Consider the following 23,504-nt stretch of genomic DNA (forward strand, 5'->3'; position numbering starts at 1 on the left):
TACCTACCTCTCTCTCTCTCTCTCTCTCTCTCTCTCTCTCTCTCTCTCTCTCTCTCTCTCTCTCGGGTTTTTTTCTGTGCGGCGTCTCCTCCTCATGGCAGCCACTATGACAGCCACTATGACAGCCTCTGCATCATCAATGATTGCTCACCTTATCTCCAAACTATCTCTCAGCAACCAGGAAGAACTTGTGGACCTCGGAAACCTCCAGTGCCCGAACAAAGGGTTTGTGGCGACACACGTTTCTACCTTGTCGGAAAACTGAACACGGCTAGGTCCATGCCTTTTAGATCCCTTCAGGAGCGTTGTGTGCTCCATGTGGTGAATCTTGTCTCTGGTGGAAGCCCAAGCCAGAGGCGATCGATATCTCTTCACCTTCTCCAATGAATGAGATGTGATTTGGGTTAAGAAAGGATGGCCTTGAGGCTACCAAAGAGCGATGATCCTCCTCAATGACTATGATGGATTCTCGGATATCATGGCGGTGTCGCTCAACTTTGTTTGGATCTTGGTTAAAATCCAGAACCTCATGGCAGCCCTAACCATAGCAGCAACTGCAAGGTTAGTCGGAAAAACTATTGGACCTATTCTTTAGGTCAACAATCGTGGCATCAACCACGGTGACCTCCACAACTGGGGTTTTCAGTGGGATCAGATGGTAACTTGGGCATCGCTTACATAGGAAAGTCTTCAAAGAAGCGTGGTAGACCATGAGGTAGCAGGAACAAGAAGAAGAACCATGGAGTAGCCTCTGACTCCATAGCATCCAGTTCAGTGGCGGGTGAGCTGGAGACGGCCTATGAGGTAGAAGAAGTCTGATTCCTAGTTCTACTAGGAAAGATCTCTATCTAACTCTAGTTGTGTTTATTCCCTTATTACATGATGAAAGGTACACCATGAGGTCGTAGGCCTTAATCGTTTGAGAGTTTAAACATCTTTAGGGTGAAGTAGGTATTTGCTTTTTAGTTATCATATCCATCTTTTTTTGTGTAGTTTTACGGTTTGTTTTTCAATTTGTAGATGTATTTTAGACTAAGCATTTTTGCTTTGTGTTTGAGTGATCCTCGGATCATTCATGCATTGACCTTTTCTGGTTGTGATTGGTGTAATGCCTAATGGAGTAATTCCAAGTTATAAAAAATAAAAAATAAAAAAAGGCAGCTAAAGCGTGAGTCTTTGACTCATTGCTCACAACTGCTTTGAAAACTGGTAGGATAAAGAGAGGCAAACACAAAATGCATGGGATCTCACCTTTCGATGCCCCTAGTTTTGGCAGTTTTACATTGTTCTGATGGATGTTGGAATCGTTCATGATTTGTGCTTCCTTTCCTTTTTGTGATTAGTGTGCTCTATTTAGTCTCTGAGTCTGCATGATCTCAAGCTCCTCTTTTTTAGGATCACATGTTTTGTATTTTTTTGGCGTTGTAGGAGCATATGGGTTCAAAGGGGGCACACTCGTCTCATTTGAAGCACGGGCCATGAAAGCAAACTTGTCGCTAAGGTTTCGAGAAGAACATCATGCAAACCTTAAAACCTTGGCCTCCATTTAATTGATGAGGGGAGGTTGATCACAAGCAACACCTGCATGAGTGAGCAAACCACATAATGAACGACGTTCCTTTAGGAGATCATATTGGAATTTCAGCAACGGTTCAACGTACTCCTTCCTCCAAGAAAACGTTTCAATCCGTTTTTCAACCGGTTTAAAGATCGATATCATGGGCCCTTTCTTATATTTTGTTTTATCATAATCATTGAATCCTCCGAGAATTTGGCGAAAATTCAGAGTGACTTCATATCAGGGTGGGATGACATAAACCTTAACCCACATTAGAACGTGTTTCATCGTGACATGATCAAATGGGCGAACACCATCATGCGACCAGCCATTCGGAATTTGACACGTGTCTTCTTCTTTTTTTCACACTAGCTTCTTCCTTCGGCTTCTCCGGTGAAGCTTCTTCTTCCTTCATCTTCGCCACCGCCGTCGACCACCATGACAATGCAAACCAAAAACCCTCTCATATTTCACCTATGACGATCTGAAGGTCCCAGAGCCGCTCGCCAAAGCTCAGGGTGGTGGTCCAGTCCGGTCCATGCTCTTCGCGGTGCCAAAAAAGCCACAGGGGCTATATGACCCTTCGCCGGAGAAGCCACAGGGACCTTCAGCGGCATCGAAAAGGAAGGAAGAAGAAGAACGCTTATGTGAAAAAGAAAAAAAACACGTGTCGGATTTGGAATGACTGATCGCATGAACCAGGTGACACGACCGTCGCACGTGTAGTTTAAGCTTTCTTTCTACACATACACGAACATGTGTCCCCCAAAATTGATATTCAATATCGACATCTTTATCTTCGAGCTTAAGAAGCTTTGAAACTATGCTAGACAGGTGTCCCTTGACCGTTTGACATGTGTTGATCAAAGGTCGTCTGCTAGGGCAACACCTTGCCAAGCTCTTGTTCTACACATGTCCACTTCCATGCCACTTCTCTCCCAACTACTTAAGTATTTCGTTCCCCTTATCCCATCCCTGCATGTCGTCCCAAAACTAAGTCGTGTTTGGTTTGACCATTGAAGAGGACCAAGAAGCAAAGGTGACGCAGAAAGCCAACATGGGAAGGTCGAGGAAGGGCTGCATGAAAGGGAAGGGAGGCCCTGAGAACGCTACGTGCACTTTCAGAGGAGTGAGGCAGAGAACTTGGGGCAAATGGGTGGCGGAAATACGCGAACCCAAACGTGGTGCTAGGCTCTGGCTAGGCACTTTCAACACTTCCACGGAGGCAGCGCTGGCTTATGACGACGCCGCCCGAAAGCTCTACGGCTCCTCCGCCAAGCTCAATTTGCCCGACCAATCATCCTCCTCCGCCTCCACGTCTTCGAAAACGAGTTCAGGTTCAAGTTCTAATGATAAAGGCGGTGGTGGAGAGCACAACAATATCAAGCAAGAAGCTTATAATTCATGTGATGATGTGCATCGAGGTTGGAATAATGATTATAATAATGGAGAGATAAGTGATTATTGCTTGTGGGAGAGTAATCCTGTGCTGAGTGCAGACTGGTCTGGGGTTTGTGGGGAGAGGGAGTTCTTAGAGATGAATGATATAGGAGTTATGATGGGTGGAAATGAATTTGTAAGTTGTAATATGCTTCTTTGAAAGAAGCTCCATGGAACTTGTAATGAAGGTTTCAAAATAAGGAGAGCGTATGTAGGAATAATTGTTTAGAAGCTAGCCTTGTGGGTTTATATGGTTCTTTAGGAAGGCTTCCCTTTTGTTATGTTTTCATCTATCTGATACTCTCTGATATATCTTGATTTTATTTTGCTGGAAAAATGTGATTATTTTTCTCTTTTATATATAGCCCTTGACCAAAAAGATGAATATTCATTAGTATAAGCAAAATGTGTTTTAGGCTAGAAATGTGTACAATTTGATTGGAAGGGCTCGCTCGCTGATAGAGTGGCTCTTCACTTAATTGCCTATCACAATCAGTGGTTCGATTACTCATATCACAATCAAGTTCTAATTAACACTTTGAATCTATGTTCTTCACTTTGATGATTCAATTATAAGATACACATGACTATCATCAAAAGCTATTTGGTAGCTCTTTACATCACTAATTATTGTGACCAATGATCTTCTATTTGTTGGTCTTTATCTTAATTAATCAAAACAACAGACATTGTTTGCGCAGCCGTGACATGTTTTTCTCTTTTATGGACCAAACCTTGCGTCAATTAGTCAGACTCATCTTTCACAATTAAAATCATAAAGCTAATTGTACAGATGACCAGGAACATGATCGATTATGACAAACAGATCTGCCTAATTACCAGAAACTTTGATTGAAGGCCAGGCATATATATCAGACAAAACAAAACACCATGATTTGAACGAACTAATAACTCGAAGCATGCATATTGTATAACGTGGTAGAATCACCCGAAACTGGCACCATGCAGCAGTGAAAAACTGAAAATACTCAAAGTAGTACTAAACTAGTGAGGAGCAAGCAGTGGTAACTGTCATTCTGTCAACTATATTAACTGTGGAAAGGGAAGAGAATTAAAAGGATATATACCAAGTCATTAACCCTATGTTGTACTTGGTGAGAATTGAAGAGCCTGAAGAGATTGGTTCCAAATTCATGGTCGCGATCGGCATCCCGATCTGGGGTCTGTGGGAGATGTCTGTTTCTTGTACAGTTGGCTGCCGGTCTAATTTAGCTATGCCATGTGAAGGATTTGTTGCAGAAGAGAAGCTGGAATTGAGTTCAATCTCTTACAAAAGTATACACCAACTCATATATACCTTATTTTCAGAAGTATATATCACATAACTTACAAAACTAAAAGTCTAAAACTATGTGAGCTAGAATATTCCTTCTTCCAAAATGATGAGGTTATTATTTGCTTGTGAATAAATAAGCTCAGTATATCGATCCGTTATGTCTGTTTTCAAAAACCCTTTGATCGAATACTTATCATCAAATTGGCAAGTTTATTGCGTTGTGGATGGCTGCACATAAAATCTCCGGACATTATAACAGAACAGGAAATACGGGGGCTAACAAGCGTTAAGTCTTAGAAAAAATGAAAAGTTTACAAGCGTAAACTCTTAGGTAGAACTATGGAATTTACCAGAAAATAAGAAAAACCTCATAAAACTCTTAAGTTTAATTGATAATATGTAATATGATTGAGAAATTGTTGAATAATACATAGAGGGTGTCTTTATATAGGCCTTAACTCCTGACTAAATCATATTTAGAATAGAACTAGAAAATAATAAAACCTAAAGGAACTAGAAATCTTAAAACAATAATAAATGCCAAATCAGAATATCAAAACGACATCTTTTGGCCTAAATCTGACGGGGTCACTAAAGTGAGTCTTATAGATCTCGTCATTTCCGTTCCGAAAAGATATCATGTGTTCCAAACGGACGTTCTAGTTAAAATCTGCTCTAATCAGATTCACCATACATAATATGTCTTTTGCTTAAGAATCTCGATATATCTAAAAGAGTAATTTATGATTAATTCCATCATTAAGAAGCCAATTTAAATACTAATTTCCAATATTCATATCATTCTTCATAATGTGACGACGCTTCTTTCTTTTCGAAATTCTTTGTTGAATTTGGTTAGAATCTCTTCCTGCATCACATTGATCTGATTCTTATTATTTTCTAGTATCCAACATCATTCTTGGTCTGTGGGAATGACTGAATGAGTAAGTGTGTAGGTGTGGATTTTGCAGGAGCTGCATGCATGACAGTTAAATGCTCTAGCGAACTGACGATTTCACTCGAAAAAACAAAAAGGGGGGTTCTGCTTTTCTCTTCTCTTTCTGTTGTGATTCTGAGACAGAGTCTTAATGACTAGCTACTACTGTTTTTCTCTTTTATGAAGCTGTAACATATGGGTCTGCACTAGCTCTACTTCTAGTGCAATGCGTTTGTATATAGAGTGAAACTCGTTTTTATCTCAAGTGAAAATGAAAACGATTGTATCACATTCGTACCAACACTTGAAAAATCTATCACATACATTCCGTAAAGTGATAAAACCTTCATGAGAGCTATGCCTTCTTTCTATAATGTTGACATGTAAATGATCTGGAATTGAAGGCTTCTATAAGTTCTATTACAATAAAGCATTTTGGGGGTTTTGGTGAGATCTCCTCATCTTGTTTAATATACAAGTGACATATAGAACTTTCACATAAATTAAATTGATTGAATGTACACTGAGGTGGTAGATGAAGAGCCTCTTGAAGTAGTTGAATCTCACCCCACCATATTTATTTTGATCACATGCCTTATTTATCTTTGCCTTTAGTCTGTTCCCTCTTTTTCCAAGTATAGATCAGTTCTTCATTATAAGGCAAATCTAAAAATGTATTGTACATCTTTCTAACTGATAGCTTGAATCTGTATTTAACAACTTTACATAACTTCTGTATATAGCAGATTTCAGTCAACTGCAAAATTAGCAAGCTTACATTATATATTGAGCATGCCTTTATACTTGTACACTGGTATAAATGCATGTGTTTATGGGTACCGTAAGCCACTACCAGATGATTAAATTGTTTCCCAGTTAATAGTTTAAGCATATGTACCATGGATGTTTCGGTTGTATATAATTCTTAGGCTTCGTTTGGCTCTCGGATTAGAGGATTTGGAATGGGAACAGAAGAGAACCTTTGTCTGTTTTGGTAAGTGCAAGCTCGACAAATAAATAATCAAACACTAATTACAGTAATCAAAAACTAGGGTGAGGTGCTTAATTAACAGATTGCAGCCATTCAGCAACCAACTAACCAAGGAAAGAAACGAAAGATAAATGATGTAATTATATATGTATGTTCAGTACGTAATTGCTGTATCCAGTAATACTGTAGGTGTGTGTTAGATGAAAATACTAACTCATACACATGCTGTTGTTGGTTGTTCATAAATTGACACAACAGCTCACAGAGATGAACAGTTATTTGAACGAAAAATGAGATCATGATGATGATATATGCTTCCTTGTTTTATTTCTTTTACATATAGAGAAATCAGTATCGCTGGGCCTAAGAAAATTAGTTGGCTTTCTGAAGCTGTAACAAGTAGGTAGAGCAGAGCTGAAAAATCTATGTCAGACTTCAGATTTTCACCTCCTTTTTCACTCCATGTAATTTCGAAAATTAATACATTAATTATTATCAAATCACATCACAATTTCCAATTAATGCAGCCATGCAGGTTATTAACCAGATACGAAGAAAGTGTTGTCAATTTGGTGGGTAAGCACAGTATAATGCAGCAACAACCAGAAGATCGAATTATGCAGCTTCTGTTATTATGGTGGCCCAAGTCTTTTAACCTAGGCGCCATTAATACCATGCCAAACATTTGAAGCATGAGCAATATATATGTATATCTACAGCTTCCTTCACTTCACTGACCAGTGGAGCAAAGTTAACTGTGCAAGGTGGTTTAGGAGTTTCTTGCAACCAGGTTTTTCAAAATGCATACAAACGCAATGTCGGCTGCTTGGGTTGCTTTGGTGCTGCTTGTCACTTGTGCTGGTTTTCAAGCCGAGGCACGAGCATTCTTCGTTTTCGGAGATTCGCTGGTGGACAATGGCAACAATGACTACTTGATCACCACAGCCCGGGCTGACTCGTACCCTTATGGGATCGATTACCCGACTCACAGACCAACCGGCCGGTTTTCTAATGGCCTCAACATACCAGACCTCATCAGTGTGTTTCTTACTTACATTTCAACTGTGTCCTTGATTTTTGTGATTTCTAGCTCATGCAGCCATGCATGCTAGCTAGATTTTCGAAGTGCAAGTGTTAATTACTTTGGTCTACTTGCATGTTTTCAGGTGAGTCACTTGGGTCAGAACCTACATTGCCGTACTTGAGTCCTCAGCTTAACGGAGAAAAACTACTTGTTGGTGCCAACTTTGCTTCTGCTGGGATTGGAATCCTCAATGACACTGGAATCCAGTTTGTAAGTCCATCCACCTAGCTTACTCCAAAAAATTGTTTTGCATCTGAATTAATACTTGTCATTTGCTGAAATATAACACGTCGCAACAATTCTAGGGTTAGACTCATGCATGTTTTCCTGTTCAAAAAAAAAAAAAAAAAGACTCATGCATGTTTCCAAGTTAAGAGTATTATATTAACGTAAAACTGAAACATGAAGTAATACTTAAGGTGAATGATATACCACATAGCTATTTTGTACGTAGTGACTAATAATGTGATCAATGTTACTTCTTTTGGCGCGCAGCTTAACATAATCAGAATCACTAAGCAACTGGAGTACTTCGAGCAATACCAGACAAGGGTGAGTGCCCTAATCGGACCTGATCAGACTAAAAGCCTCGTCAACGGAGCCCTTGTCCTTATAACACTTGGTGGTAACGACTTTGTGAACAACTACTACTTGGTGCCGTACTCTGCTAGGTCTCGCCAATACTCTCTCCCTGACTACGTCGTCTACCTCATCTCCGAGTATCGCAAAATCCTCAACGTAAGTATACACTAAGTACTAATGATGCTATTCTTGCTTCAGCTGCATTATAACAATCAACTAGCTAGGTTAATAATAAGTTTCTCAGCTAACAATTTACTTATTCGATCGAGCTACCACATCTATATCCATATTCATATTTGCCTTGAGGAACGGTCACAGGAAAGTAACTGACAGAGTGAGTCGTAATGGTGATGTGACTGAAGGGGGAGCAAGGAGTTATGAAAGATTTGCTTGGTTGGTGAGACCAGCGAGCGATTTGACATGTTCATTCATGGCTTTGGTCAATTACACAATCTTCACTTATGGTTTATATCTGCTTGCTTTGAATTGTTTTGGGGACCAAAACATTCATTAGTAGGTATAACATTCATGATCGTAATTAGGAATGTTCATGATCTTAGATAAACAAGCAATAATTGAACCATTATATTATCACATGTGTAGGAACGTTCATTAGTAGGAATAGTCATGTCGATCTGACTGATATGTACGTATATTAAGTAACACATGAATTATACGATCGACGTACTTACTGAGATATTGTTACTTTCACAATGCAGAGGCTGTACGAACTAGGAGCCCGTCAAGTCCTGGTCACAGGCACAGGATCACTAGGGTGTGTCCCCGCCGAGCTTGCCATGCGTAGCCGAAACGGGGAGTGCTCCGTCGAGCTCCAACGCGCCGCCTCGCTCTTCAACCCGCAGCTAGTCCAAATGATCGGTTCGCTCAACAGCGAAATCGGGGCCAACGTCTTCATTGCCTCAAACTCGAACGAAATGCACATGGATTTCATAAGTGACCCTGGTGCCTACGGGTTTGTAACATCAAAGATAGCCTGTTGTGGCCAAGGACCTTACAACGGGATCGGACTATGCACACCCCTTTCGAACCTGTGCCCCAACCGAGACTTGTATGCGTTCTGGGATCCATTCCATCCTTCGGAGAAGGCTAACAGGCTCATTGTGCAGCAAATCCTCACTGGGAGTGATAAGTACATGCACCCCATGAATCTCAGTACTATGTTGTCCTTGGACAACTCTAGGACTTAGTCAACTATATAGCTGAAGGCAAGGGTCCTGCATGCTTGTGATGAAATATCCTACGTATGTCTTCAATCTAGCTATGTGTCTTTTTTAGTTGTAATGCCATTATTTTCAATTATTATATGTCATGGGAAAACTGTATTATTAGTGGAAATTATTTTGTATTGATTGGTTTGCTAATGAAATCCAAGCTAGCTCTTTCTCTGTTAATTATTTTGTCTCTCATTCTTATAATACGTACAGTAAGTATATATAAGAGCTAGCTCTTTTGAAAGGAAGATAACTTGATTAATCCACTCTTTATCAAGTTCTTCTGCTAGTACTAAAAGGAAAATAAACAAAAAAGAATATATATAAAAAAATTAAAAAAAGGTGGACAGACAGAGGACTTAAAAAATAATACGACTCTGCTGGGGATCGAACCCAGAATCTCTGGTTTCGTAGACCAGCGCCTTATCCATTGGGCCACAGAGTCGATTTGTTAGAATGGTGCTACATTAACATTTAAAAACGCTTTTTATTGCAAGGAAAAGCAATTCGAAACAAATTGCTCGATAACACAAAAGAGAATCTGCAATCCAAACCCAACATATATATGTAGGAGAAAATTAAGTACCTACCTAGACGGCTAGACCAACTGAGCTCTAAACACAACGCACAAACAACAGCTACCTGATCGATTTTTTAATGGATCCGGATTCTCTACTTGGATTTAAGTTGTTTGGATTTTCTTGGATGTCTTATAACCATTAAATAGAGTAAAGATGACATAAGAATGATATGGCGGTTTTAGATTGTACTCAATTAAATGGTTAGAAGTTATCCAAGTAAATCCAAGTAACATAAATCCAAGTAGAGAAACCAAATTCTTTTTTAATCGACGTTATTAGGGCCTAATCTCTTAGCTCCGATCCCATACACAAGATATATGAGAGCAACTACTTCAGTGGCACACAGATTTTCCTATATCAGTCAAATGATGGGCCAAAAGCTAATTGGAAAATTAGGAGTTCGTGATTCTTACAGCTGAGCATGGGCAGAATGCAATGACAAATTAAAGAAATGCATACTCTATATGAGTATTTCTGAAATATATTGCTATAGAGAAAATTCTATAACGTGTTAATGCATGTGATATATCAACTTTGTCATAAAGTTGTAAAATAAGTCCTCAAATGCATTGTGTTTATAACTTGAGGACAAAGTTGATGTATCACATGCATTAACACACCCTAGTCTTACCTTTGTTATGGTCCAGTTAGTACTGATGCAGTTTGAGTGAGTAGACATCAGAGCCTCCAACTAAATTGCCATTAACTTAGCCTCCAAATACGTTGCATGTTCCCTGGCCTCTTCCAAGAAATGAAGCACACCAATAATCCCTAGCCTTAGTACAGATGCAGTTTGAGTGTGTAGCCATCAGAGCCTCCAACTAAATTGCCATTAACTTAGCCTCCAAATATGTTGCATGTTCCCTCTTCCAAGAAATGAAGCACAACAATGATACTAGCTAGCAGTACAAATTATCTATACAAGCCTGCTTAAGAAGACCTACTGTACAAATTGGCCATTGTTTATGATGAACCCTAGTTATCTGGTCACAATGCATTTCATTTTCATTTACGGACGGCCGCGTTCATTACTTGGTCAGTCGGTCTTAATTAGATCGGAAATGATCATAAAACCCTAAACCCTGAAACGTCATATCCTTTAACATAAATCATATTTTGAGTCGAAAGTATCACGTCCAATATATTAAGCGATCAGATCAACCCTAGCTAGGCTCTAAACGTCATATATAGATCCATATATCTTAATGTCGATGTACCTACATTGTTGCAGTTGAACCTCATGAGAGACTTATTGAAATCTCCTACCAAAGTTAACCAAGACAAAGTAATTAAATATGCTGCTAATGCAGCTGCGGTCCTCAATTAATCAGAACCAATTCTGCTCAATTAGTTGAACTCTTAATTAACTAGTAATATATGGGTAATTGTCTTATCGAATTATCGATCATATGAAGCTAAACGCTATATCGAATTCTCCTCAGGTCTTCAAATCTCAGGTCCGGTCCTGTATATATACCAGCTGCATGCAGTGAGCGATTAAAGGACATGAGTTACAATTAAATCAGATGCATGCTCTCCAATTAGCGTTGTGAAAATTTAAGAGCCTCCAAATTCGGTCAAGAAAAAAAAGGGTCGAAAACTTGACAACATGCCTCTACATCGATCTGGAAATTCCAATGAAGCTTGTAACTTGGAACACTCAAAACTTTTTAAATAATATTGTTGTCCAGTACGTAGTTGGTTAAATATAAAGGCTCCTCTGCAACCTATTTATCCTATTGCTCTGGATCCAGTTCTTCTGGTCCAGAAATTTTGAAGATGTATAAATTTGCTTGGTCCCCCAAATTCAATGCTATCTAGTTTGGTATATTCTAGCTATAACTATTTTTCCCCCTTTCAGAACAAAGGGAAGAAGAAGAAGAATAATTTCTCAACTAAGAAACTGATATTAAGCATTCACAGCCATATGCTTTTGAATTTTCTCGATCGGCTGGTGTTCCAGTACTCAAGTATGGTTTCTGTTATAATTCCAATCAAGGCAACTAATTATTCTTGTTTTTTGAAAGAAGGCAACTAACTATTCAAAACCATATATAATACACTAAAAATAGGAATAGCAGCAAATTTATAAGCTGTAAGAGTAGTTGGTTTGCAATCAAACCTAGCTCCACAAACTTTATTGACTAAAATAATGATACATTTAAGGCTGAAGTAATTGGGAAACATATGCAGATACTTGGAAATGGATCTGTCCCATATGCATAGGGTGCTGATAAACAAGAACACTAGCTAGCTAATTAACACCAAAAATGAACCCAGATCCTCTATTTTGTGTTGCGAGATATATAGAAACTTAAACATGGATTTAAACATATGTATGAAGTTGAGCTGCAAGAACATACAGCAAATTAGGATCCAAATCCTAAAGGTTGTCTTCATCGTCTTCATCATATATAAGTAGTCATCCTGCATGGTAAACGTTTGATCAATCGACAAATTAGTAAGGTTAATTACTTTGAACCTTACCCATAATAAGGCCAAGACTGCCACCAAATCATACTAATTAGATTGATTTTGCTGGCCTTTGAGTTGTGACATTGCAGTGATAAAAATTAAAAAATTAGAAACCGGCCACTTCAGTACTCCATTTGATCACTACTGGAAATGAAGTGTGCATATCTGTGCGTCTGTCGTTTTTTTTTTTTTTTTTTCATTTTGTTGAAAATCATGTACTGTAAGATCAAAAATTCTTCTACACACCAAGATGCAAGTGAATCGAGCAACTAATATACAATATTTTGATTCGGTTATCCACGTCGCATTATCATACATATATTCTAATAACGTTAACAAAATTGAAACCCAAAAAAATAGCCCTAAGTGTTTCCAACACATAAGGTGAGGACATGAGGTCGCATTATCTGTGCGTCTGTTCGTTTTTTTTTTTTTTTTTTCATTTTGTTGAAAATCATGTACTGGAAGACATCATTACAGATATAACACTATAGCCATTACACAGCTACCCATTATTCAAGTGGTCCTTGTTTTACTCCATTTGATAAGAACCCTACGTACCTGTATATAAGACCCTATCGTTCTTCATTCCAACACATAAGTTGCTTAAACTTGTTTGAGTATCTAAGATTCCATCTTCAAAAACAAGCTAGCAAGCTTGCTACACATGGCTAGCTCACTGGTGCTGGTTTTCAGTCTAGCCCTCACTGCATTGGGGAGCTTCATGATCCCCCAGCAGGTCGAGGCTCGTGCCTTCTTCGTGTTCGGAGACTCATTGGTCGACAATGGCAACAACAATTACTTAGCAACTCAGGCTCGTGCCGATGCTCCTCCTTATGGCATTGACTATCCAACTGGTCGAGCAACGGGTCGTTTCTCCAATGGCTACAACATCCCTGATTTCATCAGTTGAGTTTACTACTAATTCTGTTGAACTTTAATTTCTTTATATATATATATATATATTTGATTAATTGGAGTTGTTGACTGATTGTGTTATATATGTAATAGGTCAAGCACTTGGAGCAGAAGCCACATTGCCTTACTTGAGTCCGGAGCTCAATGGAGAAAAGCTACTTGTTGGTGCCAACTTTGCTTCTGCTGGCATCGGAATCCTCAATGACACCGGAGTTCAGTTTGTAAGTTTTATAATCTACTTGATGACCAAATTGTTATGACTTAGTTATATTCATATTGTTGAAAGCGCTATTGTTAGAAACACACATAGAGTAGCGTTCACAAAAGTTCTTCTGGCAATTCTAGAAGCAAGGCGAGACAAACCTTGATGATCAAAGAGTAATTGATTTTGCAGATAAACATAATCAGAATGTTCAGGCAATATGAGTACTTTGAACAATACCAGCAAAGGTTGAGTGCCCTTATCGGACCTGAACAGGCGCAGCAACTTGTGAACGATGCACTTATTCTCTTGACTGTTGGCGGCAATGATTTCGTCAACAACTACTACTTGGTTCCTTTCTCTGCTAGATCTCGTCAATATCCTCTTCCAGAATATGTCGAATACCTCATTTCCGAGTTCAGAAAGCTTCTTCTGGTAACCAGCTTCTCTAAAACCAACATACTTTTGTTTGACTCAGCACTGTTCTGGAATTGCTTTTGTTTAGCTCAGTAATGTTTTCGGTTGGGGCTTCTACCAACTTTACTTACCACTTGATCAAATAATGTGGAGCTGTGGACCAATTGAGTTTATGACTTGCAATAAGTGATAACATGCAGTACTGCTCCTTTTTCAGAGGCTATACGATCTTGGAGGGCGAAGGGTTTTGGTGACAGGTACAGGACCATTAGGGTGTGTTCCAGCCGAGTTGGCCATGAGAAGTACTAATGGTCAATGCGCACCCGAGCTGCAAAGAGCTGCAAGTCTCTTTAACCCACAACTTACTCAGATGATACGTGAAGTCAACAGTGAATTAGGTGCCGATATCTTCATTGCTGCCAACACTCAGCTCAGTCACTACGACTTCGTGTCTAACCCTCAAGCATATGGTACGTGAAGCAATCGATCACTAGTGTAATCGATTGCTACTGTTTTCTAAACCATACTTCATTATGTTGTTCATTATGCGATATATCACTGATTTGTGCAGGATTTACGACATCGAAAATTGCCTGCTGCGGGCAAGGACCTTACAATGGGCTGGGATTGTGCACTGCATTGTCCAACGTGTGCCCGGACAGAGACCTATATGCTTTCTGGGATGCATTTCATCCATCGGAAAGGGCGAACCGGTACGTTGTTCAGGCAATTCTGAACGGTGGAACCGAGTACATGAGCCCCATGAACCTCAGCACCATTTTGGCTTTGGATTCCAGGACCTAAACATCATTTATTTTCCATTTCAGACTACGTACATCTCTATGAGTTTTCATTTTCACTATAAACAAGTGCTATACTATACCAGCTAGTAGCTATCATTATTCATGTGTTTGTAACTTTGTATGCTGGATTATTACTACTGGAATGTCAGGTACTGATGATTGATTATTTTCGAGTTGATATTTGATGAATTGAATGGATGAGCAAGCAATACAATTCCCTATGCCAAATTTTCTGATACACATTGTAACAGACGCACGTACATGCATCAAAGATCTAATTGGTCACCCCCAAGTCGGTGAAAAATCTCAACTCAATTCAAAGACACTATGAAATGCTTGTTCTGTAGTTCTTACAATCTTGTTCTACTACCACACCAACAAAATATGATTGATTGATTTAGAAGCACATGTTAGGAGTACAAATCAATAAAAATAAAAGTAGCTAGAGAGTAGGAACCACATTAAATTAATACATTACGTACCCACATAGTGTTAATATATAGTTTGATTACCATATGCTAATTGATTACAACGTACAATATTGTTGCTGCTCTTAGAGTGAAAAAAGGAAATGCTAGCTAGGCAAACTCTTACAAAAGAAGAAGCTTAGTACGTACGTATGATTAATCATGAACAAACAAAAAACCGGTGATGTATGATGTGTCCCTTTATTTCAAGGACACAAATGTTTTATTTGAGCATATATAAAGTCTTGATTTAACTCACTAGTACGTCTTGTGTTAGCTGATTGTTGCATTGTGTATCAACCTGCTGGTAGATTAATTTTCTTTCAAGCGCAGCTTCCTTTACATGAGAAAATCTAATAATTGGTAATAAACCAATCTTAATTATCTAGGCCACCTATGGTCTGATAAGTACGTGTCATGTTTAACATTAGGGTTTGATAAGTACGTGATATGTTGGGTCACTTACACCTTGTATATATGCTTAAGCAAATCAGTTATGCTTAAACATTAATGACTAAATTTCAGTTTATAAATACATCATTTACATATTATTTTATACATTTAAGGACAAAAATTAATAAATTAGGACAAACTAATGTTTACTTGTCATCTATCATTACATATTTTACCAAACTATCATTCACTACATATTCTACTGCTACTATGGACGTGCTACTGTCGTGTCAACGAGAGACATGCTACTGCCGTGTCGACATAATACGTGCTACTGCCGTGTCGATCGGAGACGTGCTACTGCCGTATTGACCGGAGCCGTGCTACTACTGTGTCAACGAGAGACGTGCTATGTACTACCGTGTCGACCGGAGACGTGCTACTGCCGTGTCAACGAGATATGTGCTACTGCCATGTAGGAATGTGCTACTACCGTGTCGACGAGAGACGTGCTACTGCCTTGTCATTTTATGTAAATTTATTTGAAAAAGGGGTATTTTAGTCATTTTTCTTATGAAAGTCTAGATTAGATCTGGTATCATTAGTTTGGGTCTGGGCTTATGTCCTAATTTGTACAGAAAATATTAAAAGTGGGGTTTTTGTGTTTTTAAATTTGGTCATGTCCTATATGTAATTTTTTCAATAAATAAATGAAAAAAACAATGATCTCATAAGAGAGGTATCAACATATATATATACCTTAGCCTTCCCAAGTTTAGTTTACTTACATTCATATACTTTGAAATTTTTATCAAGTGAAAATTAGCCAAATCTATTTCAAAATCCTAGCTCCGTCCCTAAGCATTGACGTAGAGATCGTTGTTGTCTTGTTGATCGTTTCCACTGTTTAATTAGTTTTTGTAATGACCTAGCTAGATGATTTTGTACATATAGGATCCCGACAAGTATCATGTGAATTCGTATATCAGTTCGACTTTTTTGTGACTTGAAGACTTAAAAAGGTAACCTAATAGATAGTGAGAATATTCATATACTTCTGATGTTGAACCATAAATTCGCTCTATAAATTTGTGTGTATCGAGTCCGTGGTGGCGTTGTTGTAGGCTGATCAGAATTACCTTTTCTAAGCAAGTTGCATTCCAAAGCTTCATACAATTACAGCCTACAAGTTTAGGCACGTACAGTCGATCAGTTGCTGGAACTCTAATTTTGCAGGGAATTCATGAACGACTTACTTTACCAATTTACTCTCGTACTCTGGTTTGTAGTTGTACATATATGGCCAATTTAATTACCTCTAGTAATTTCTTTCTCATACGAAGGAAGTAATATTACTTACTACTGAGCTGTAGGTAGCAGTTAGTTAGGCAGATGAGTTTTGGGGGCGGTGGGTAGAAACTTTTAGGTTGTTGTTAGCTAGGGTTAATTTGTACATAAATGATGGATCTAACCCCAGACATTTAATTATGAAATTCACATGATGCCATCTATAAGTTTAGTTATACCTTCTTCTCCTCATGCATCTCTGGTTGGGTGCCAGAGGTTTCAACCTTCATATATAAATTCCAGGCTAGCTACTATACCGTTCGATTATAATTGATTCCATATAATTACTTGCGGTGGAATTGAAGCCAGGAACCTATGATTCAAGGCAGAAGCTCTATATATAAAGGTTTCTGATCCCTCAGAAAACTTGTTCATACAGATTCTATGCGGTACGTACCTAGATAATAGTACTAATTGGGGTACTGGTTTATACAAATTTAGTTTATATGATCCAATTAATGGCCACCTCTTCATCATCAAATTCAGTGATTACAATATGTCGTCTGATCTTTCTGGCATTGTTGGGAACCATTTACCTTGCTCCTCAAGCGGAAGCGGCTCGAGCTTTCTTTGTTTTTGGTGATTCACTGGTCGATAACGGCAACAACAACTATTTGATCACCACTGCTCGTGCCGACGCTTACCCCTACGGCATTGATTCTCCGACGCACCGGCCCTCCGGCCGATTCTCCAATGGCCTTAACATTGCGGACATCATCAGTTGAGTCTCTCAAACATTACTTAATTAATTAGTCGGTAATTTTTAGTTAATATATAGATGGTACGTACATTGCCTATGTTCACACAACTCGCATGATCATGATCAGGTCAGAAAATTGGGTCACCTGAACCGCCATTGCCATACTTGAGTCCGCAGCTAAATGGAAGAAGGCTGCTTATTGGTGCCAACTTCGCTTCAGCTGGGGTTGGAATTCTCAATGACACCGGATTTCAGTTTGTAAGTGACTTCTAAACTACTAATCAAAGACGCAGAGACATGCTTCAATAAAACCACTTAACCCTAAACCCTAACGCTAAATTGATTTCGTCGATATATATATACATGGTTGTGGTTGCAGCTAAATATACTCCGAATGCCTACACAACTAGCGTACTTTCGAGATTACCAGAGAAGAGTGCAAGCTCTAATCGGACGTGACCAAACCAAAAGACTCATAGAGCAATCCCTCGTCCTCATCACCGTCGGCGGCAACGATTTCGTCAACAACTACTATTTGGGCCCTTCCTCCGCCCGATCTCGCCAACTTCCTCTCCCAAGATATGTCAGTTATCTCATCTCCGAGTACGAGAAGCTTTTGATGGTAATTAAGCAATATATAAGCACCTAATTAATACGTCAAAACTATTTGCTGCTTGCATGCATGCTAGTATGATATGTAATTTAGTCGATAATTAATTGAATTTGGATGGGCAGAACTTGTATAAGCTAGGACCATGTAGGATTCTGGTGACCGGTACCGGAGCAATGGGATGTGTTCCCGGAGAATTGGCGACTAGAGCCACCAACGGTGGATGTTCAGCTGAAGTTCAACGAGCCGGTGCCTTATACAATCCGCAACTCGATAAAATGTTGAAGGGACTCAACAAGAAACTCGGGAAAGACGTTTTCATCTCTGCAAATAATGGACAAATGCATTTGGATTTCATCAACAACCCTCGAGCATTTGGTATATATTTACCTAGTCACATAGTTAATCTAGACGTAAATTTATTTCTTAAATTAACTCAATCGTTCATGTATCATGGTTAGGGTTTACTAATTCCAAGGTCGCGTGTTGCGGGCAAGGACCCTATAATGGAGTTGGTCTCTGCACATTTCTGTCCAACTTGTGCCCTAACAGAGCTCTCTATGCGTTTTGGGATGCCTTCCACCCATCTGAAAAGGCTAATAGAATTATTGTGCAGCAGATGATTACTGGCTCCATCCGCTACATGAGTCCCATGAATCTCAGCACAATCATGGCCTTGGACTCTGCTACCTAATCATCGATCAAATCAAGGAATTTTTACTACTTCAATTTCACGAACAAATTATATGCATGTGTAATAATTTCAAGTTGTAATTTACTATCTCCATAAAAGTAAACCTAGCTAGTCAAGTTGTGTAATTTCAGTTTCCATGCATTGCGATAAATGGTTTACCCGTATGATCAATTCTCATCACTTTTTTACATATATATTGGAAACATTTCGGTTTAATTATTTGCAAACAAAAGAAGATCGAGGAAAAGAAACTTTTACTCGTGTTTACAAACTGTATATATTTTTCAATTGACCGCAGTATGTGATCGGAGTGTAATAATAAGAAGCAAACTTAATTTGCCATTAGTATGAATCGAATGTAATCTTAATTTCATAATATGTTCATGCTAACATAATCTCTAAATTGTGTTGATGATCATGACCTGATGATTCAATTTGTATAGTTACACAGATTATATATACATATGTAACTTTTGTTTTTCTATAGACTTTTGTATGCAAAGTTTGCAAACATAGTAAATTTGATTATTTGAATTTCTTGTATATTATGACCACTGTCAGATCGGATATAGTTTAAACACGTCCATATATGATGTGCTTACGAATCTAAAAATGAGATGCTTTTCAGAAACATATAATCGAAAATAAATTTCATGAGCTGGTAAGCCGGATATTGTCCATATGAAAATGCAAGCAAACGACATGAATGATATAATTTGTAATCTAAAAAGAAAAGTTTAAGATTTTATCTTTTTGTTTCTTGTTGTATCTCCATTCTTGACCTATGGACGCCGCTCGACAGCGCAACATTCTTTACTAAGAAAGTTAAAAAACAAAAATGAAAGTGGATTTTATAGAATCATTACACACACACAAAAGTTGCAACCTAGTCTCTCGAACTTTGATTTCCTGCATGTATATACAAGCCTTGTCTGAGCATACAGACATAAAAAATATTCTCATCTTGCCATTTTTCAGCCATTAAGGTGATTCAAAATGCTTTGGTTTCTTGTATTGTCAATATATGCCACATCATTTTTCATTTAACTAATGTGATATTTGGTTTTTCATGTAATTACAGAAGTTTGAGCAGCAAAACATGGTCGACGGAGAAAAGAAAATATATGCTCTCATAGCGGAGGATGACCGTGTCACTCAGATGCGCCACCGTATGCTCCTAAAACGGTTCAAATGCGAAAGTCTAGTTGCAGGGAATGGAAAGGAAGCAATCGATCTATATCGCTCGGGAGCTAGATTTGATGTTGTTCTTATGGATATGGAGATGCCTATTATGAATGGACTCGAGGTTTGTCATCATAAACTTAACTCGAGGCTTGTTCTATTTATTTGTTATGTGTGGTGTGTTTTAATGATGTAATTCGAATGTTATAGGCAACAAAGGAACTACGAGCAATGGGTTTTGAAGGCCTTATTGTTGGTGTTACTTCTCGTGATCTTGAATTTGCAAAACAAGTATTCAATGAAGCCGGTGCAGATTCTTGTTATGAAAAGCCTCTAACAACCGAATATGTTACATCCATTCTTCAGAAACTAGACAATAACTAGAGACAGTCAATGAGTGAGCGAAAGATGGTGAGATAGATCAGCAAGATGTGTGATTAATCAGTTCATGGTATACTTGTGTCATGAATTTTTTCTATTGATCAATTACATAACTTTGCTCGTGAATCAACTATGTAATAGCAAAGAAAATAATAAAATTATCCTCTCATTCTATAAGTACATTCGTCCATATACACTAGTTTACTTTCATTTCTGATCATCAGATCCATTCCGTATAACTTTTTCCCTTTCCTTTGGTACTCATCCACATATAAGCCGCATTGTTACATCAGTCTTCGGTTGGTGAATCCACAATAGCCTGTTACAAAAGGAATATAATCTAGAGTACGTTTATCTTTCCAAGTTAACATGTAATGCAAACATCAAAACTATCCGCTATTTGCATCACTCCTTAAAAACGCTCTCTCCGTACTATCAAGTCTAATTGAGAACTGAATCGGTGTCATATTTTAGAAGCCCAAAAAAGCCCCAAACCCCCAAAAATTGAAAACCGTTAAACCCCTTTGTCCGAAAAAAGAAAAAGAAAAAACACAAAAATAGGTTAAACCCTCTCTTTCTCTCTCCCGCTCAGCAGTTTTGAGCAGAAAAAAAAAAAGGAAACCCGCCTTATCCGACTCTCTATGCACTCCAAATGTCCACTCTCTTCCTCTCCCTCCCAACCTTCCCTTCCAAATTCCACCACCAAAACGACGCCGTTTCCCTAAATGTCCATGCCTCCGCCCCCGAGAAGCGGACCCGCCGCAAGAAGCGCCACCCCAAGCGCGGCGACGATGACTCATCCACTTCCTCCTCCTCCGCTGTCAAGAAGAGCCTCCGCTTCACCTTCATGGAAAAGCTCATGTCCCGCGCCCGCAACCGCGACGCCGTCGGTGTGTCCGACCTCATCTATGACATGGTCGCCGCCGGGCCCCGGCCCTCACTTCTTTCACGGATTGGTCGTTGCTCACGCCTTAAAAGGTGACGCGGTAATTTTTTTTCACTTCATTTCTGCTTCACTATAAATGTCTTTGAATTCAGAAAGATTGAATTGAAATTGTGTGTGAAAGTGTGTGAATGTGTGAAATTAAAATTACTTTAAATGCAAACGTTGAGAAGGGAGCTGAGCTCGGGGCTTCATCCTCTCCACGAAACCTTCATCGCATTGATCAGGCTATTCGCCTTGAAAGGTCGAGCTACAAGATGATTAGAGATCCTTGCAGCAATAGAGAAGTTAAATTACGTCATTCGCCAAGCTTGGATACTTCTAGTTGGTACATGCTTGTTTGGTATTGATATGTTGCACATTGTTGATTATCTATTATTTGTTGAATTGAAGATGCTTTCATTTGTAAAATTGGTTAGTGAAGTTAGACTTTGTTCATGAAATAATGAATTGAACTTCACTACATAGCTTATATTCAATCTATTTGCAGAAGTTTGATGCTTAACTTGTAAAAGTGGTTAGTGGAGTTAGACTTTCTTCATGAAACAATTTCATTCACTCTATTTGCCCGACTTCTGATAGGTTTATTTTTTATTTTTTATTTTTTTTTGGGTAAGCGGGTATAGGACTAACATCGTCCTAACCCGAAAATTTATTGATAAGATAAAAGAAAAGAGTATAATAAGGCTAGTGACTACATCAAACCAAGCCTTGAAAAGAAATTATACAAAGCTTAGAGACTTGCTACAAAACATTGAAAACTAGAACAGTAGAAAACCAAGAGAGAAAGTACATGATAAAAATACATTGGCACCAACATCAATTTACTTTACATATAGTTTAAACGATGATTGATCTATAAGATGAGTCTGAGTGTCTGAGTGCAAAGTAGTTTAAGGTATCATATTTAGAAAATAACATAGATCGTTTTATGAATTGAATACAAACATAATAAAACGTAAAAACTCGATGTCAAAATGGAAAGGCTAGTAATTCTATCGTTGAGTGTTGTGCTCTTAAGGAAGGTCTCCTCAAAGCTTCTCTCTGAAATTGTAGGATTGCACATGAGCAAGCCTATCATTATATTCCTGTATCACAATCGGTGTTTTGTTATGGTACCAAGGACCGCCCCAAAGAACACGATTTTAATCCTTACGGAAATCAAAACTGATGACATAGAACTAATTTTACCTGATCTTGAATTTGATATCTTGGCTGGATCCTAGTTGCTGCTTACTTGGATGACATAGATGGTGTGGAGATATGGCTACTCTTTTGTTCCTTGATTAGTGTTTTGTTTTGTTTCTATAGGCGTTTTTGTAACGAAAAATAGTAGTTTCAGATATTATATTTAGAAAATAATATGGATCGTGTTAAAATTTTGCCGGGTGTAAGAGGACTGAGCAGAATGTCAACTTTCTTGTACCTCATTTATTTTAGTTTCCATTTTTTATTTACTTTTAAATGAATATTAAAACAAAACAAATAGGGTGATGAAAGTAAAAGTTAGGAGACAAGCTAGCATACCCACCAATACCAAATACATATTTTTCTTTTTATTTACCCATTTAGATTCTGACATGTGGCATCTTTATTTTTTTATTTTACAAACTTAACAACACAATTACACAAGAGAAATTTTAAATACACACCCCTAATATCTTAATACACACCCTTGCTTAATACACCATCTATCAAGTTTTTTATTTCAGTATTATACTTAATACACATCCTAAACTACCTAAAATGTCCTTAATTTATGAAATTATTCTATTATTTAATATAATTAATATATGTACTATTTGGTGTCTCTTTTTACATATTATTTCGTCTAATTTTTGTTAGAAATTTTTGGCTATCATTGTTCAATTTATAATCAAATGATTATTGTTATATCCCAACTCCAAATCACCAATACAAGTTTTCAAAATTCACAAGCTAGTAGAACTGTAGAAGTACAGTAGCTACTAAACATAGCTATTTAGTTATTGATAAAACATGTCATGATAAAGATGTAGTACATGACAATATGATATGCAAGATCAAAATAAAGCTGATACAGATAAAAAAAATATATATATAAAAAAAAAAGACAACCCAAATGAATCGTGCATAAGAGTTGGGGTTAGGGGAGAAAACGTGTTTTCGACAATTTTAGGGTAAAAGATTGAAAAGAATACTTCTAGTGTGAATTTTTTTTTTTTAATAATAGATGTTGTTTTGGTCATTTAGCTTACCTATAAAATCTTAATAGAAACATAAAATAATAG

The 23,504-nt window shown here is 38.0% G+C and overlaps 5 protein-coding genes and 1 non-coding gene across 6 annotated transcripts; 5 read left to right on the forward strand and 1 right to left on the reverse strand.

Moving 5' to 3' along the window:
• Positions 1 to 2,535: 2,535 nt before the first annotated feature.
• On the forward strand, positions 2,536 to 3,290 carry LOC101298905 (dehydration-responsive element-binding protein 2D-like). Its single transcript, XM_004302065.1, has one exon. It carries the CDS (start codon positions 2,616 to 2,618, stop codon positions 3,156 to 3,158), a length of 543 nt encoding a protein of 180 aa, XP_004302113.1. The 5' UTR covers positions 2,536 to 2,615; the 3' UTR covers positions 3,159 to 3,290.
• Positions 3,291 to 6,955: 3,665 nt separating this feature from the next.
• Positions 6,956 to 9,299, forward strand: LOC101299202 (GDSL esterase/lipase At5g33370-like). The gene is made up of 4 exons (XM_004302066.1): positions 6,956 to 7,261; positions 7,390 to 7,517; positions 7,803 to 8,045; positions 8,609 to 9,299. The coding sequence occupies exons 1-4, from the start codon at positions 7,024 to 7,026 to the stop codon at positions 9,095 to 9,097; spliced, it is 1,098 nt and encodes a 365-aa protein (XP_004302114.1). The 5' UTR covers positions 6,956 to 7,023; the 3' UTR covers positions 9,098 to 9,299.
• Positions 9,300 to 9,493: 194 nt separating this feature from the next.
• Positions 9,494 to 9,566, reverse strand: TRNAR-ACG. Its single transcript has one exon. It is a non-coding gene; the product is annotated as a tRNA-Arg (tRNA).
• Positions 9,567 to 12,824: 3,258 nt separating this feature from the next.
• On the forward strand, positions 12,825 to 14,698 carry LOC101299490 (GDSL esterase/lipase At5g33370-like). Its single transcript, XM_004302067.1, has 5 exons — positions 12,825 to 13,085; positions 13,189 to 13,316; positions 13,490 to 13,732; positions 13,932 to 14,184; positions 14,286 to 14,698. Exons 1-5 carry the CDS (start codon positions 12,845 to 12,847, stop codon positions 14,516 to 14,518), a joined length of 1,098 nt encoding a protein of 365 aa, XP_004302115.1. The 5' UTR covers positions 12,825 to 12,844; the 3' UTR covers positions 14,519 to 14,698.
• A 2,484-nt stretch (positions 14,699 to 17,182) lies between these two features.
• On the forward strand, positions 17,183 to 18,728 carry LOC101299218 (GDSL esterase/lipase At5g18430-like). Its single transcript, XM_004304740.1, has 5 exons — positions 17,183 to 17,444; positions 17,552 to 17,682; positions 17,804 to 18,046; positions 18,160 to 18,412; positions 18,496 to 18,728. Exons 1-5 carry the CDS (start codon positions 17,183 to 17,185, stop codon positions 18,726 to 18,728), a joined length of 1,122 nt encoding a protein of 373 aa, XP_004304788.1.
• Positions 18,729 to 19,827: 1,099 nt separating this feature from the next.
• Positions 19,828 to 20,294, forward strand: LOC101299507 (two-component response regulator ARR22-like). Its single transcript, XM_004304741.1, has 2 exons — positions 19,828 to 20,034; positions 20,121 to 20,294. Exons 1-2 carry the CDS (start codon positions 19,828 to 19,830, stop codon positions 20,292 to 20,294), a joined length of 381 nt encoding a protein of 126 aa, XP_004304789.1.
• Positions 20,295 to 23,504: the final 3,210 nt, after the last annotated feature.

This window comes from Fragaria vesca, linkage group LG6 (assembly GCF_000184155.1).
Source record: "Fragaria vesca subsp. vesca linkage group LG6, FraVesHawaii_1.0, whole genome shotgun sequence".
Classification (NCBI taxonomy): Eukaryota; Viridiplantae; Streptophyta; class Magnoliopsida; order Rosales; family Rosaceae; genus Fragaria; species Fragaria vesca.

What these genes read in the sequence shown, in the direction of transcription:
- LOC101298905 (XM_004302065.1), top strand. Translation starts at nt 2,616, where the DNA reads ATGGGAAGGTCGAGGAAGGGCTGCATGAAAGGGAAGGGAGGCCCTGAG.
- LOC101299202 (XM_004302066.1), top strand. Translation starts at nt 7,024, where the DNA reads ATGCATACAAACGCAATGTCGGCTGCTTGGGTTGCTTTGGTGCTGCTT. An exon ending in CAACATACCAGACCTCATCA is followed by an intron (nt 7,262 to 7,389) that starts GTGTGTTTCTTA and finishes GCATGTTTTCAG; the next exon opens with GTGAGTCACTTGGGTCAGAA. An exon ending in ATGACACTGGAATCCAGTTT is followed by an intron (nt 7,518 to 7,802) that starts GTAAGTCCATCC and finishes TTTGGCGCGCAG; the next exon opens with CTTAACATAATCAGAATCAC.
- LOC101299490 (XM_004302067.1), top strand. Translation starts at nt 12,845, where the DNA reads ATGGCTAGCTCACTGGTGCTGGTTTTCAGTCTAGCCCTCACTGCATTG. An exon ending in ATGACACCGGAGTTCAGTTT is followed by an intron (nt 13,317 to 13,489) that starts GTAAGTTTTATA and finishes TTGATTTTGCAG; the next exon opens with ATAAACATAATCAGAATGTT. An exon ending in GTCTAACCCTCAAGCATATG is followed by an intron (nt 14,185 to 14,285) that starts GTACGTGAAGCA and finishes TGATTTGTGCAG; the next exon opens with GATTTACGACATCGAAAATT.
- LOC101299218 (XM_004304740.1), top strand. Translation starts at nt 17,183, where the DNA reads ATGGCCACCTCTTCATCATCAAATTCAGTGATTACAATATGTCGTCTG. An exon ending in ATGACACCGGATTTCAGTTT is followed by an intron (nt 17,683 to 17,803) that starts GTAAGTGACTTC and finishes TTGTGGTTGCAG; the next exon opens with CTAAATATACTCCGAATGCC. An exon ending in CAACAACCCTCGAGCATTTG is followed by an intron (nt 18,413 to 18,495) that starts GTATATATTTAC and finishes TATCATGGTTAG; the next exon opens with GGTTTACTAATTCCAAGGTC.
- LOC101299507 (XM_004304741.1), top strand. Translation starts at nt 19,828, where the DNA reads ATGGTCGACGGAGAAAAGAAAATATATGCTCTCATAGCGGAGGATGAC. An exon ending in CTATTATGAATGGACTCGAG is followed by an intron (nt 20,035 to 20,120) that starts GTTTGTCATCAT and finishes CGAATGTTATAG; the next exon opens with GCAACAAAGGAACTACGAGC.